At 45.8% G+C, this 12,806-nt stretch overlaps 1 protein-coding gene across 3 annotated transcripts in view; it reads right to left on the reverse strand.

Annotated features, from left to right (window-relative positions):
* Positions 1-12,215, reverse strand: part of SLC39A6 (solute carrier family 39 member 6) — a 28,872-nt gene extending 16,657 nt beyond the window's left edge. The window contains exons 1-4 of one of the 3 annotated variants that reach the window (XM_084619714.1): positions 12,195-12,215; positions 9,021-9,641; positions 2,982-3,162; positions 2,551-2,720 (exon numbers count right to left, since the gene is read on the reverse strand). In XM_084619714.1, coding sequence (XP_084475840.1) covers positions 2,551-2,720; positions 2,982-3,162; positions 9,021-9,632 — 963 coding nt within the window. In that variant the 5' untranslated portion in view covers positions 9,633-9,641; positions 12,195-12,215. Of the gene's footprint in view, positions 1-2,550; positions 2,721-2,981; positions 3,163-9,020; positions 9,642-11,373; positions 11,470-11,861; positions 12,112-12,194 lie in introns of those variants that run through there. The other 2 variants (XM_084619713.1, XM_084619712.1) reach the window with 2 other exon arrangements.
* Between the last annotated feature and the right edge of the window lie 591 nt (positions 12,216-12,806).

Here is a 12,806-nt window from a genome sequence, read left to right on the forward strand (position 1 = left end):
TCACGCTTCTACCACCGTTCCAGAGGTCATGCGTCCATGCTGATAACTGGTTGTGCTCGATAACCATCCAAAGCAGTGCGGACCCGATGCATGTTCATTTTCACCATCTGAGTCAAATGTGACCAGCAGAAGGTGGATTTTCTTTTTTGGTGGTTCGGGTTCTGTAGTTTCTGTATCAGAATGTTGCTTCTGAAAGCATGCTCTACATCTCGTCCCTCTCAGATTTTGGAAGGCAATTTAGATTCTTAAACCTTGGGTTGAGTGATGTAGCTATCTTTAGAAATCTCACATGGTACCTTCTTTGTGTTTTGTCAAACCTGCAGTGAAAATGTTCTTAAAATGAAGAACATGTGCTGCGTCATCATCCAAGACTGCTATAACACGAAATATATGGAAGAATGTGGGCAAAACAGAGCTGAAGACATAGTTCTCCCCCAAGGAGTTCAGTCACAAATTTAATTAAAGCATTATTTTTTAGCGAGCATCATTAGCATGGAGGCATGTCCTCTGGAATGGTGGCCGAAGCATGAAGGGGCATACAAATGTTTAGCATATCTGGCACATAAATACCACACAACGCCGACTACAAAAGTGCCATGCGAATGCCTGTTCTCACTTTCAGGGGACATTGTAAATAAGAAGCAGGCAGCATTATCTCATGTAAATGTAAACAATCTTGTTTGTCTTAGCAATTGGCTGAACAAGAAGTAGGACTGAGTGGACTTGTAGGCTCTAAAGTTTTACATTGTTTTATTTTTTGAATGCAGTTATTTTTTTGTACATAATTCTATATTTGTAAGTTAAACTTTCATGATAAAAAGATTACACTTCAGTATTTGTATGAGGTGAATTGAAAAATAATGTTTCTTTTGTTTGCCATTTTTACAGTGCAAACATTTGTAATAAAAATAATATAAAGTGAGCATTGTCAACTTTTCATTCTGTTTTGTAACTGAAATCAATATATTTAAAAATGTAGAAAAACATCCAAAAATACGTAGTAAGTTTCATATTCTATTGGTATTTATTGTTTATCAGTGCAATTAAAACGGATTAATCGGGATTAATTTTTTTAATCCTGATTACTTTGAGTTAATCACATGCATTAACTGCGATTGACAGCCCTAGTGTAAACATTACAGTAGTGTAGCTTGTACTAAACGGACATTAAGTGTGAAAAACAAATGTATCTTGAACATCAAGGAACACAGGAACACAAAAAGCAACTTTCAGGAGGGTGCAAGATAAAGAAAAGCAGCCTGACAAAAGGGTCAGAGCTGTTCTTAATCAGGACCTGCTTTTCCTGCTCCACTCCCTGGTGTGAGAGAATTACTCTTATTGTACCCACCCACCAAATGCCAAATCAGTGCAAGTGCAACTACCTTAATATATGCGCCCAAGTTCCTGTCCCAGTTACGACACTGCTGAATTTAGGCCTGAAGGCTAGTACTTAGCACTTTTGTACACGAGAAGAGTGCTAGTGGAGGTTCTTATGAAGAAGCGTATAGCACTCAGCAGCAGTGCTGCTTTTGTTGCTTCTTTTGAAAATTTTCAAGTTAAGATATATTAGCAACCCCTTAATTGCAGCATAAGTATGGTTCAAGCATCACTGAGAATACTGCTTTCACAAAGCCAGTCTTCCATAAGGTTTGTAAGTAAAGAACATACAATAAAGCATGCTGGATTTTCAGGATACTTGCACCCCAAGCACAGAGGCCCAAGTGCCTCCAGAATCTGAGAAACAGGTCAACAATATAATTAACTGAAGGGAGTAAGGAAAAACCTACACATACAGAAAGCAAGGCTTTCAACTCACTGCATAACACTTAGTTTTACTGATGGAGCGTACCACAGGGTTGGACTGTCCCTGTACTATAAGTCCGGCACATAGACGTCCCTAGAGACAGAATTTTATAGGGATTCTAGTCCAGTTCCATTCTTGACCTAAGTTGAGTCTCTTCAACCCCATCACATGGGTAAGTGGTCTGGTATTAAACCTCTCAAAGTGTTGTGTTCCCAGCATTTCTCAGATGCTCCATTCAGAGGATAAGCAATGTCAGCATTTGAATGTTGTAATTATCTCTCTCCCATCACACTGGAAAGAGATAATGGAGCTATTTCTATTTCTCAAAAAAAAAAAAAAAAAAAATCAGGAGGTAGGGGAAGAGGGTGAAAAGAAAAAAAAATACCGAAAGGATTTTAAATTGCTGATCTACAAGCGCAACTTGTGTGTGAGGCACTGAGTAATGTACAAGAACGTTGCAAACCAATGTATGATAGTGCAACTGCATGCGTTGTGGGGAATCCTAATCAGATCAGAAACAGCAGCTACAGTTCTACATAGATTACTTGAAGGTAGATCATTTTTTCTTATTAGGTTAATACAAGTTTTCATTAATGTCAATAAACCAGTAGGTTTGGTAGACAGCCAAACCAAGTGTTAGTAGGTTTCCTAAAGCACTTGACATTGATAATAAGGTAATAAAGCCATATTTCACTAACATTTTTCAAGTTAAGATGAATGATTTAATACGAGTAAAAAATACTTACATGTGGAAGGAGATGTAAAAAAGCATCTCCACTCAGAGTCCCAACAGCCAGTGACACAAGGAAACTTAGAAGAAACTTGAAAAATACACGATTCATCAGCGGTATCAATATAACACCCAATAAAGAAAGAAAACTGATGATGGAGATTGATATAAGACCACCAATCCAAGCTGGTAAGAGAAATACAAAATATATCAGATGATGCTTGCTTTCTTCAAAACACTGATTTAGACGTTAATAACTAAGAAAATCCCCAGGATAAGGGTGTCTAGAAAGAACTCTTTGTACAGCATATAGAAAAGTCAAGTATCTAAGAAAAAATAATAGTTTAGAATCTAAATATTTATATTAGCTATAAAAAGAAGCAAATTTCAAGTGCGAATGATTGTTGGTAAGATTTATTCTAAATTTAAAAAGAAATTAAAACCTACCTATTTGCAAAGAATAGCTTTTTGGAGGGCTTTCAGTCTTTTCACTAGCTGCATGGATTATGCAGTGTTTGCCATCAATCTGGTTAATAATTGCTGGACAAAGATAGCTGAATTCTGTAGCAGTCAACAATACTTGTGTGCTTATTCCATGAGACGTCATCAGTTTTGATACATTGAAGCACTGCAGAAAGAAAAACCCAGTTTAAGATGAATAAGAACAGAAGTACTATCATATCCTAGAAAAACTTCAAGAGCAGTCCAATACCAGTTCAAAATACAGTAGCACCTCCCTAAAATAGTTAAATCAATTTTAGCCAAGGTCAGTCGCTAAGGTTGGTAACAAGCTGACTTCAGCTAAATAAACTTTTGCAAGTTTTATTCTGAAATAATTGTCAATGCACAGGCACCAAAACAGTTAAACCTATCAGTTCACACCTTTTGTTGTTTCAGTTCAAATTTGTGTGTAGATGGAAGCAGCCTCTATTCACTACACCCTAACCAAGAAGATACCCATCATTGAAGACACTGAAATCGAATCTCCCTCAAGATTCTATCCTTTCTTGTGTCTACAGTACATGTTGCATACACCTAAGGGAGGTGGACAATGCTAGCAGTACATTTCTCGTTCCATGGGCTAGCCTCAGCCTCCGGACTCGAGAGTTAATTGGACAACATTGCCAGCTGGATGCATGAGCTGACTCATTCCTAATTGAAGGAAGACAGAAATCATGCTGGAGGAAGAAGGCCTTCTTATGAGAGGCTCGTAATAAATCTTTTCAATCACATCATTTCGATCGAAAGCCATGTTCTGAACATGTTTCTTCCTGCAACTATCTTTGTATTCCACACTACTTGCAGTCTTTAAAAGTCTAGTCATTCCTCTTTAGTAGGGCTGCCAGCCTTGTTTCTCCTCTGCTTGTGAAAAATGAAATATGCCTCAACACTGAATTCAGAACCTGTGATTATGCGCGCACACACACACACCCTGAACTATTTAGCTTAGCTACCTCAAGTAGGGTAAATAGGCTTCAAAGAGGATCTGCTGATTTTTAAAGCCCTTAATGGTGAAGGATTTGGCTGTAGGAAAAGCTCTCATTACAGTGGTTTTATTTAGTGACACCAGCCAGCAGTTCCATGAGCATCCCTTTCCCCTTTTAAAAAAGAAAGAGAAAAGACATTTTATTTTCATTTGGGTTTGCCTCTACAAAACCTCCCCCACCTCTTAAGAAAAGAGGTAGGATCCAGCACTCAAAAAAAAAAAAAAAAAAAAAAAAAAAAAGGTATGTTTGTGATTGAATTTTAATAATCTGTGCAACAGTACCAGTGGAAGGTAGTAGTGGGGTGAATATATACATATTACTTTAACAAAAACAAGATACTTCAGAATTAATTGGACATAGTCAAAAACAAAAGCCTTCTTTTGGGGAAAAAAGCCTTACATTTTACAGAAGAGGACACTGAATGACAGCTACCATGTCCTTACTAAAGGCAAGTTTACACTACAGCACTACATCGGCACAGCTGTACCGATGCAACTGTGCCACTGTAGTGCATCTGGTGAAGATGCGCGATGCCGATGTCTCCCATCGGCATAGTTACTCCACCTTAGCGAGAAGCAGAAGCTATGTCAGCAGGAAACATAGTGCCAGTGTGGACAGCGTGCAACTTGTGTTGCTTGGGATTGCGCGAAGAAGAGGGCTTTTTCACACCCCTGAGCCACATAAGTTATATTGACTTAGATATCGCTTAGGTAACGTAGACCTACCCTAAGAAGCAGGAGAAGTTAGGATAGGAAGAAACTTAGTCTGCATTGAAATGAATGGGAAAAGCATTAAAGACACTGAAGGGTTTTTTGTTTTTTTTTAAGTTTCATTACACTTAAGGCTTCCAGCTAAATTTTATATTATTGTCAGAATGGTTTCAGGAATATCTCAGTGCCCGTATGTCCCTTCCATGCTTCAAGCCCCTCGTAGATCCCATCATTCCCTCAGATCATCTGCCTGTCCTGACCTCAGGTCCATCCCACCTAAACTTCACCTTCTCAAAACCATGCTCCAACTTGAAAATACAGGGTAGCAGCAGGGAAGTGGAAGTGAAAGTGAAATGAGAGGATTATCATTTTTCAGGGACAGAGATGCAAGTATCTACGGCAGCTCTAATTACAGAAATAAAGAAAGCGCAGACAGCAGCTTTCACCAGAGAATGAGAATGTTTTACAAAGGTGATTATTTTCCCCATTTTAAAAGGGGAAAGTAAGGCACAGCAAGACTTATTTGCCTGATCACAGAAGAGTAAGTCAATTGCAGAGTGGTGAACAGAATTTAGGGCTCCCAACCTCTAGAATACAAGTTTATACCAGATTACATTTACCAAAGATGATTAGTAAATATACATAATGAAACTTGCATAAAATCCATACTTAAGTTCCAAGGCCTCTCATTGATTTCTATGTAGGATGAATTACTTTCTGTCCATGAAGGAGGAGTGCTGGGGCAGAGACGGGCTCCACCTTATGAAGAGAGGGAAGAGCATCTTTGCGAGCAGGGTGGCTAACCTAGTGAGGAGGTTTAAACTAGGTTCACCGGGGGAAGGAGACCAAAGCCCTGAGTAAGTGGGAAAGCGGGATACCGGGAGGAAGCACAGGCAGGAACGTCTGTGAGGGGTGATCAGCAGGTTATCTCAAGTGCTTATATACAAATGCACAAAGCCTTGGAAACAAGCAGGAAGAACTGGAGGTCCTGGTGCTGTCAAGGAATTAGGACGTGATTGGAGTAACAGAGACTTGGTGGGATAACTCACATGACTGGAGTACTGTCATGGATGGTTATAAACTGTTCAGGAAGGACAGGCAGGGCAGAAAAGGTGGGGGAGTAGCACTGTATGTAAGGGAGCAGTATGACTGCTCAGAGCTCTGATATGAAACTGCAGAAAAACCTGAGTGTCTCTGGATTAAGTTTAGAAGTGTGAGCAACAAGAGTGATGTAGTGGTGGGAGTCTGCTATAGACCACTGGACCAGAGGGATGAGGCTTTCTTCCGGCAACTCGCAGAAGCTACTAGATCGCATGCCCGGGTTCTCATGGGTGACTTTAATTTTCCTGATATCTGCTGGGAGAGCAATACAGCGGTGCATAGACAATCCAGGAAGTTTTTGTAAAACGTAGGGGACAATTTCCTGGTGCAAGTGCTAGAGGAGCCAACTGGGGGGGAGCTTTTCTTGACCTGCTGCTCACAAACCGGGAAGAATTAGTGGGGGAAGCAAAAGTGGATGGGAATTTGGGAGACAGTGACCATGAGTTGGTTGAGTTCAGGATCCTGACACAGGGAAGAAAGGTAAGCAGCAGGATACGGACCCTGGACTTCAGGAAAGCAGACTTCGACTCCCTCAGGGAACGGATGGGTAGGATCCCCTGGGGGACTAACATGAAGGGGAAAGGAGTCCAGGAAAGCTGGCTGTATTTCAAGAAATCCCTGTTGAGGTTACAGGGACAAACCATCCCGATGTGTCGAAAGAATAGTAAATATGGCAGGCGACCAGCTTGGCTTAACGATGAAATCCTAGTGGATCTTAAACATAAAGAAGCTTACAAGAAGTGGAAGGTTGGACATATGACCAGGGAAGAGTATAAAAATATTGCTCGGGCATGTAGGAATGAAATCAGGAGGGCCAAATCGCACCTGGAGCTGCAGCTAGCAAGAGCTGTCAAGAGTAACAAGAAGGGTTTCTTCAGGTATGTTGGCAACAAGAAGAAAGCCAAGGAAAGTGTGGGCCCCTTACTGAATGAGGGAGGCAACCTAGTGACAGAGGATGTGGAAAAAGCTAATGTACTCAATGCTTTTTTTGCCTGTCTTCACTAACAAGGTCAGCTCCCAGACTGCTGCGCTGGGCATCACAGCATGGGGAGTAGATGGCCAGCCCTCTGTGGAGAAAGAGGTGGTTAGGGATTATTTAGAAAAGCTGGAGGTGCACAAGTCCATGGGGCCGGACGTGTTGCATCTGAGAGTGCTAAAGGAATTTGCGGCTGTGATTGCAGAGCCATTGGCCATTATCTTTGAAAACTCGTGGCGAACGAGGAAATCCCAGATGACTCGAAAAAGGCTAATGTAGTGCCAATCTTTAAAAAAGGGAAGGAGGAGGATCCTGGGAACTACAGGCCAGTCAGCTTCACCTCAGTCCCCGGAGAAATCCTGGAGCAGGTCCTCAAAGAATCAATCCTGAAGCACTTACATGAGAGGAAAGTGATCAGGAACAGTCAACATGGATTCACCAAGGGAAGGTCATACCTGACTAATCTAATCGCCTTCTATGATGAGATTACTGGTTCTGTGGATGAAGGGAAAGAAGTGGATGTATTGTTTCTTGACTTTAGCAAAGCTTTTGACATGGTCTCCCACAGTATTCTTGTCAGCAAGTTAAAGAAGTATGGGCTGGATGAATGGACTATAAGGTGGGTAGAAAGTTGGCTAGATTGTCGGGCTCAACGGGTAGTGATCAATGGCTCCATGTCTAGTTGGCAGCCGGTGTCAAGTGGAGTGCCCCAGGGGTTGGTCCTGGGGCCGGTTTTGTTCAATATCTTCCTTAATGATCTGGAGGATGGTGTGGATTGCACTCTCAGCAAATTTGCGGATGATACTAAACTAGGAGGAGTGGTAGATACGCTGGAGGGCAGGGATAGGATACAGAGGGACCTAGACAAATTGGAGGATTGGGCCAAAAGAAATCTGATGAGGTTCAATAAGGATAAGTGCAAGGTCCTGCACTTAGGACGGAAGAACCCCATGCACCGCTACAGACTAGGGACCGAATAGCTAGGCAGCAGTTCTGCGGAAAAGGACCTAGGGGTGACAGTGGACGAGAAGCTGGATATGAGTCAGCAGTGTGCCCTTGTTGCCAAGAAGGCCAATGGCATTTTGGGATGTATAAGTAGGGGCATAGCGAGCAGATCGAGGGACATGATCACCCCCCTCTATTCGACATTGGTGAGGCCTCATCTGGAGTACTATGTCCAGTTTTGGGCCCCACACTACAAGGAGGATGTGGATAAATTGGAGAGAGTCCAGCGAAGGGCAACAAAAATGATTAGGGGTCTGGCACACATGACTTATGAGGAAAGGCTGAGGGAACTGGGATTGTTTAGTCTGCAGAAGAGAAGAATGAGGGGGGATTTGATAGCTGCTTTCAACTATCCGAGAGGTAGTTCCAGAGAGGATGGTTCTAGACTACTCTCAGTGGTAGAAGAGGACAGGACAAGGAGTAATGGTCTCAAGTTGCAGTGGGGGAGGTTTAGGTTGGATATTAGAAAAAACTTTTTCATTAAGAGGGTGGTGAAACACTGGAATGCGTTACGTAGGGAGGTGGTAGAATCTCCTTCCTTAGAAGTTTTTAAGGTCAGGGTTGACGAAGCCCTGGCTGGGATGATTTAATTGGGGATTGGTCCTGCTTTGAGCAGGGGGTTGGACTAGATGACCTCCTGAGGTCCCTTCCCACCCTGATATTCTGTGATTCTAGCCTTTTACTTGAAGCAGAAAAATGTAAGCCTACCTGGAATAAGTTCAGCAATATGCATGGTTATAGAAATGTTAAACTTTCAAAGAGTACTATTTGTTTTTAAATTTTTTTTATCTACCCTTTTCTACACCATAAGAAAACGTAATTGTTTTCCTATAATAAGGATCAAAAACTTTCACATACTTGTGTCAGACATTAACTAGTCTTAAAATGTTCTCCTAAAGAGAGAAACCAGAAAGATAAAAAAAAATAAATCAAATATTACAACTCAGTGTACAAACCAGAATGCATAACTATTCCACACACACACACCTCTTTCATCAAGATTCCTAGAAGTTAAATGAATGTCTCTGGAAGACAAACCATACTAACACACTTCTAATGGGGATATGCCCCCAAGAAGAGTACAGAACACTAGTCTCACTTCTTGTGTATTTTGGTTTTTAAATTTATAATACATGTAACTTCCTCTTTCCGATTCCCTTAGGGAAAGAAGTGATTCATTAGTTTTTCCATTAACAAGTAAACTCACACTGCTGCTGTCTGTGACATTCATGGCACTGGGGCTGGTTAGACTTATATGAACAGGCTTCACTTCTCTGGTTTCTGAATTCTGTAACATAGGATTGCCATCTGTAGCAGTGGTGTTGGTATATGCAGTTATTTCCATAACAGTGTTTTTGTTGCTTATCAAGTTCTGCTTGTGCTCAGCGTTTTCTATTCTTTGTAATTCCTTTGCCTGACCATTACTAGGATCTTTATTTATACCACCAGATTCATGATTTGGGCAATCTGTTCTCTCTAAGTTTTTGCTTAGCATAACATGGTTATGATGAAGATGATGATCATGATCGTGATCATGGCCAATAGTGATACTTTTCACTTTATCTATTCCTATGTTTTGCAGCAACTTTCTAAATCCTTCAATAGTCAAAGTATTGTTCTCCCCATAACGTTGGAAAAGTTCCTGAAGGTGATGCTTCTGCATAAGTGCTGCCAAGTCAGTGTTGACACCAGCTGCCTTATCTGGAATTAATTTCTCAGAGGTCTGTGCAACAGTAGCCAGCTCTACTTCATGACGATGACTTTTGCAGAACAATATGCAAAATGACAGAAGAAAGGTCATCAGAAGCTCATTCTCCATTGCAGCTTCCTATAAAAAAGGAATGACAAAAAAAAGTTATGAGACAGCACATATGTGCTGTAGTGCAACTCACTGTCTAATTTAGCTGATCTGAATTATTACCAGAAAAGGTGCCATAGCAAGAGGAATATCCATCAGTTGAAACCTGGCTTATATTGGTTTAGCTTGTTGGTAAATTTACAAGAGGCAAGCTAAACCAACATAAACCAGTGAGAGAGCATCATCACGCAGAAGTTCAACTAGTTTAACGACACTGGTTTAAAGTTAAATTGGTGCAACTGTGTTTAGACCAGCCCTGTAAGATAGCGTTTGACCAAACTCAACATTGCAGTAGGGGAAACTGTGCTGCTGAAGATTTTAGAGCAGTGGCAACCCAGTTGAAGAAAACTGTTGATGCCAACGGGTTTGGGGTATGGGAGGGGCTCAGGGTTGGGGGTGAGGGCTGCGGCTGGGGATGAGGGGTTTGGGTGCAGGAAGGGGCTCTGGGTTTGGGGGGGGCTCAGAGGAGGGGCAGGGAATTGGGCCACAGGCTTACCTCAGGCAGCTCTCTGTCAGTGGCACTGCGGGGGTGCAGAGGCAGGCTTCCTGCCTGTCTTGGGACCACGGACCACCCTGCACCCCGGAAGCGGCCAGCAGCAGGTCTGGCTCCTAGGCGGAGGTGCGCAAGCTACTCTGCGCAGCTGTTGCCTGCAGGCACTGCCCTCTCCAGCTCCCACTGGCCACAAACTGGCCAATGGAAGTGCGGAGCCAGCGCAGCACACAGTGCCCAATGCCCCCCGGCAGGAGCTGGACCTGCTGCTGCCTGCTTCTGGGGCGTGGTGTTGGAAATGGTAGGACTAGCCTGCCTTAGCTTGGCAGCACCACTGACAGGACTTTTAACGGCCCCGTCGGCCATAAGGTAGGAACTACAGATTCAGGCCCTTAAACTCTGATTTTTAAAACACTTAAGCTTGTGCTTAATTTTACACATCATGGGACTACTCAGATGCTTTGTTCGAAGCCTGTGCACGAGCATTTGCAGTATCAGAATCTTAGTTTACAAGCAGTAGACAAAGTGTTTACTTCATATTGTGAAGAAGTTGCCCCATATGCTCCATGGACCCTGAACACAAAATACTCAGTTAAATTTCCCACTGACTATGAACAACAGCACGTTCAGTTAAGATTTGTACTTCAAAATTAGCGTGTCCATCTCTTATCAATCTAATGCAACTTTTCTCCAATTATCTCCAATACCCCGGACCAATCCCCTACCGCATCTGGTCCATTTCTAATATTAAACAAATGGCGAAGAGGTGAAGCCAGCCCTGGACAGATGTGCGACTCAGACGACACATTAATTGCACATATGACAAACAGCGGCGCCGGGGCTTGGGGCCTATCAGTGAGTGAGTACGCTAAGGCAGCGCGAAGGCAGATCCGGCCCAGCTCGGAGGACACTGCTCCCCTCCGTACAACTGGAGTGCGGGGGGCCGGGATCCCCACGCGGGCAGCCGGCTGGGCGGGGCACTTCCCCAGGCAGGAGACCGGCCTCCGCCTATGCGCCCCGCTCAGGCATCGCCCGCATGCCGGGCGGGGCTCGGGGCCGAGGCTCGCGGGCCGGCCGCAGTAGGAGCCAAACAAGCCCGGCACAGGCGGGCGCCATCCCCACCAGCCCACGTGGCCTCCCCGGGGAGTCACGGCCGCGCAGGCCCGGTCCGGTCCCGCCTCCCCTCACACCGCTCCGGCGGGGACAATTCACCTCCTCCTGCAGCCGCCCCGCGCCCCGGCTCCTCAGCGCACCCCCGCCGCCCTCTCCCCTTCCGGCTTCGTTCCCAAGCCCAGCGGCCCGCCGGGCAGCCAATCAGGATGTAGCGGAATGTCACGGGTTGACTCCGAGCCAATGGGCACAGGAACCGCGGGCCCCGCCCCCTAGCGGCGAACGCAGGCCGCGCGCCGGGTCGGCGGCAGTTGGGCGAGCGGCCCGGGTTACGCGAGCGCGCTGCCCCGTCCCGTTCCCACTGGTGCCTGCGGGGCCCGCTCCAGGGCGCGGGGTTCGGCTGCTCGCGCGTCCCCCTCGGCAGCCGTGGTCGGGGCCAGGGCTGGAGACCCCTGGGCGGCGGCGACTGCCCGGGAGACCCCGCGGAAGGCGGAACGGCCCCAGCGCCGCTGGGCTGGGCTTAGAGGGCGGCCCGGGGTCGTGCCGCGCCCCGGCGGGGCTCAGAGTCCCGGCGGGCGCGGAGGAGAAACCTGCCTGGGCGGCGTGTCGGCTCGGTGGGGCGGCTCCGCTCGCCGTCCGGCTGGGGAGACTGGGCAGGAGCGGGCGCTGGGGAGCCGTTGGCGGCTGCCTCGCTGCTGCTCAGGGCGCGGAGGGAAGGCCAGGCGCGCGGGCGGGGGCGTTATAAGGCGCGGGGCGACTCGCGGTGCCGGGGGAGCGGCCGGCGCCTGCTGATCGCACCCTCACGGGAGCCAAAAGACCGGAGGGGGGAAGCCGCGGTCCAGGCCTTGGCGTGCCCGGAGTCGTGGGGTGCGGCTCCGCTCCGCCCCGCCCTGCTGGTGGGCTGGAGCCAGGGAGCTTCTTACCGCCACGGCGGCTGGAGCTGCTGCTGGTCCCTGGGCTGGAGGCTGGCTGCGGTGTCACTCGGGTCCCAGTTCCCCATTTGTCTTGGTAACCCTGGGGGCTGGACTGTGTTCAGTTCAAGCTGAAGTGGGGGTACCAGGCACGTGCCTAGTGGGCCGCCTGAGCCGGGATGCGGCTTTCCCCAGTTTAGATCCACACCTCCCTGAGGCAGAACCGACTCTGACAGCTCCGCAAAGCCTGACTTCAGCGCTGTGATGTCTGCACAGCCTGTGTGGGGCATCTCAAGTGGGCTTGGAGGAGTCCCCCTCCCCTCCAAGCCCTAGTCATAGTTTTAAGCCGTGGCTGTAATTTATTTTCTAGAATTTATTCTGACTGTTAGCTGATTATAACTCTAAAACAAGTTGACCTAGACACATCCATTGTGTTTTCTTGAGTTGTGTGTGCTGAGGAGAGGTTCCTTTTAATCTTTTTGGGAGGATGGGATTGTGGGGTGGGGGAAGATTTAGGTGTATAGGGTGAGGGTTTTTTAGTAATGGCTTATAAATATTGTTTATAAACAATCTTAATAAATATTGTATCAGTTCAGGGCACCCACCCCTGTGTTCTCTGTGGTC

The sequence above is a fragment of the Lepidochelys olivacea genome (assembly GCF_965140295.1).
Source record: "Lepidochelys olivacea isolate rLepOli2 genome assembly, chromosome: 2".
NCBI lineage: Eukaryota > Metazoa > Chordata > Testudines > Cheloniidae > Lepidochelys > Lepidochelys olivacea.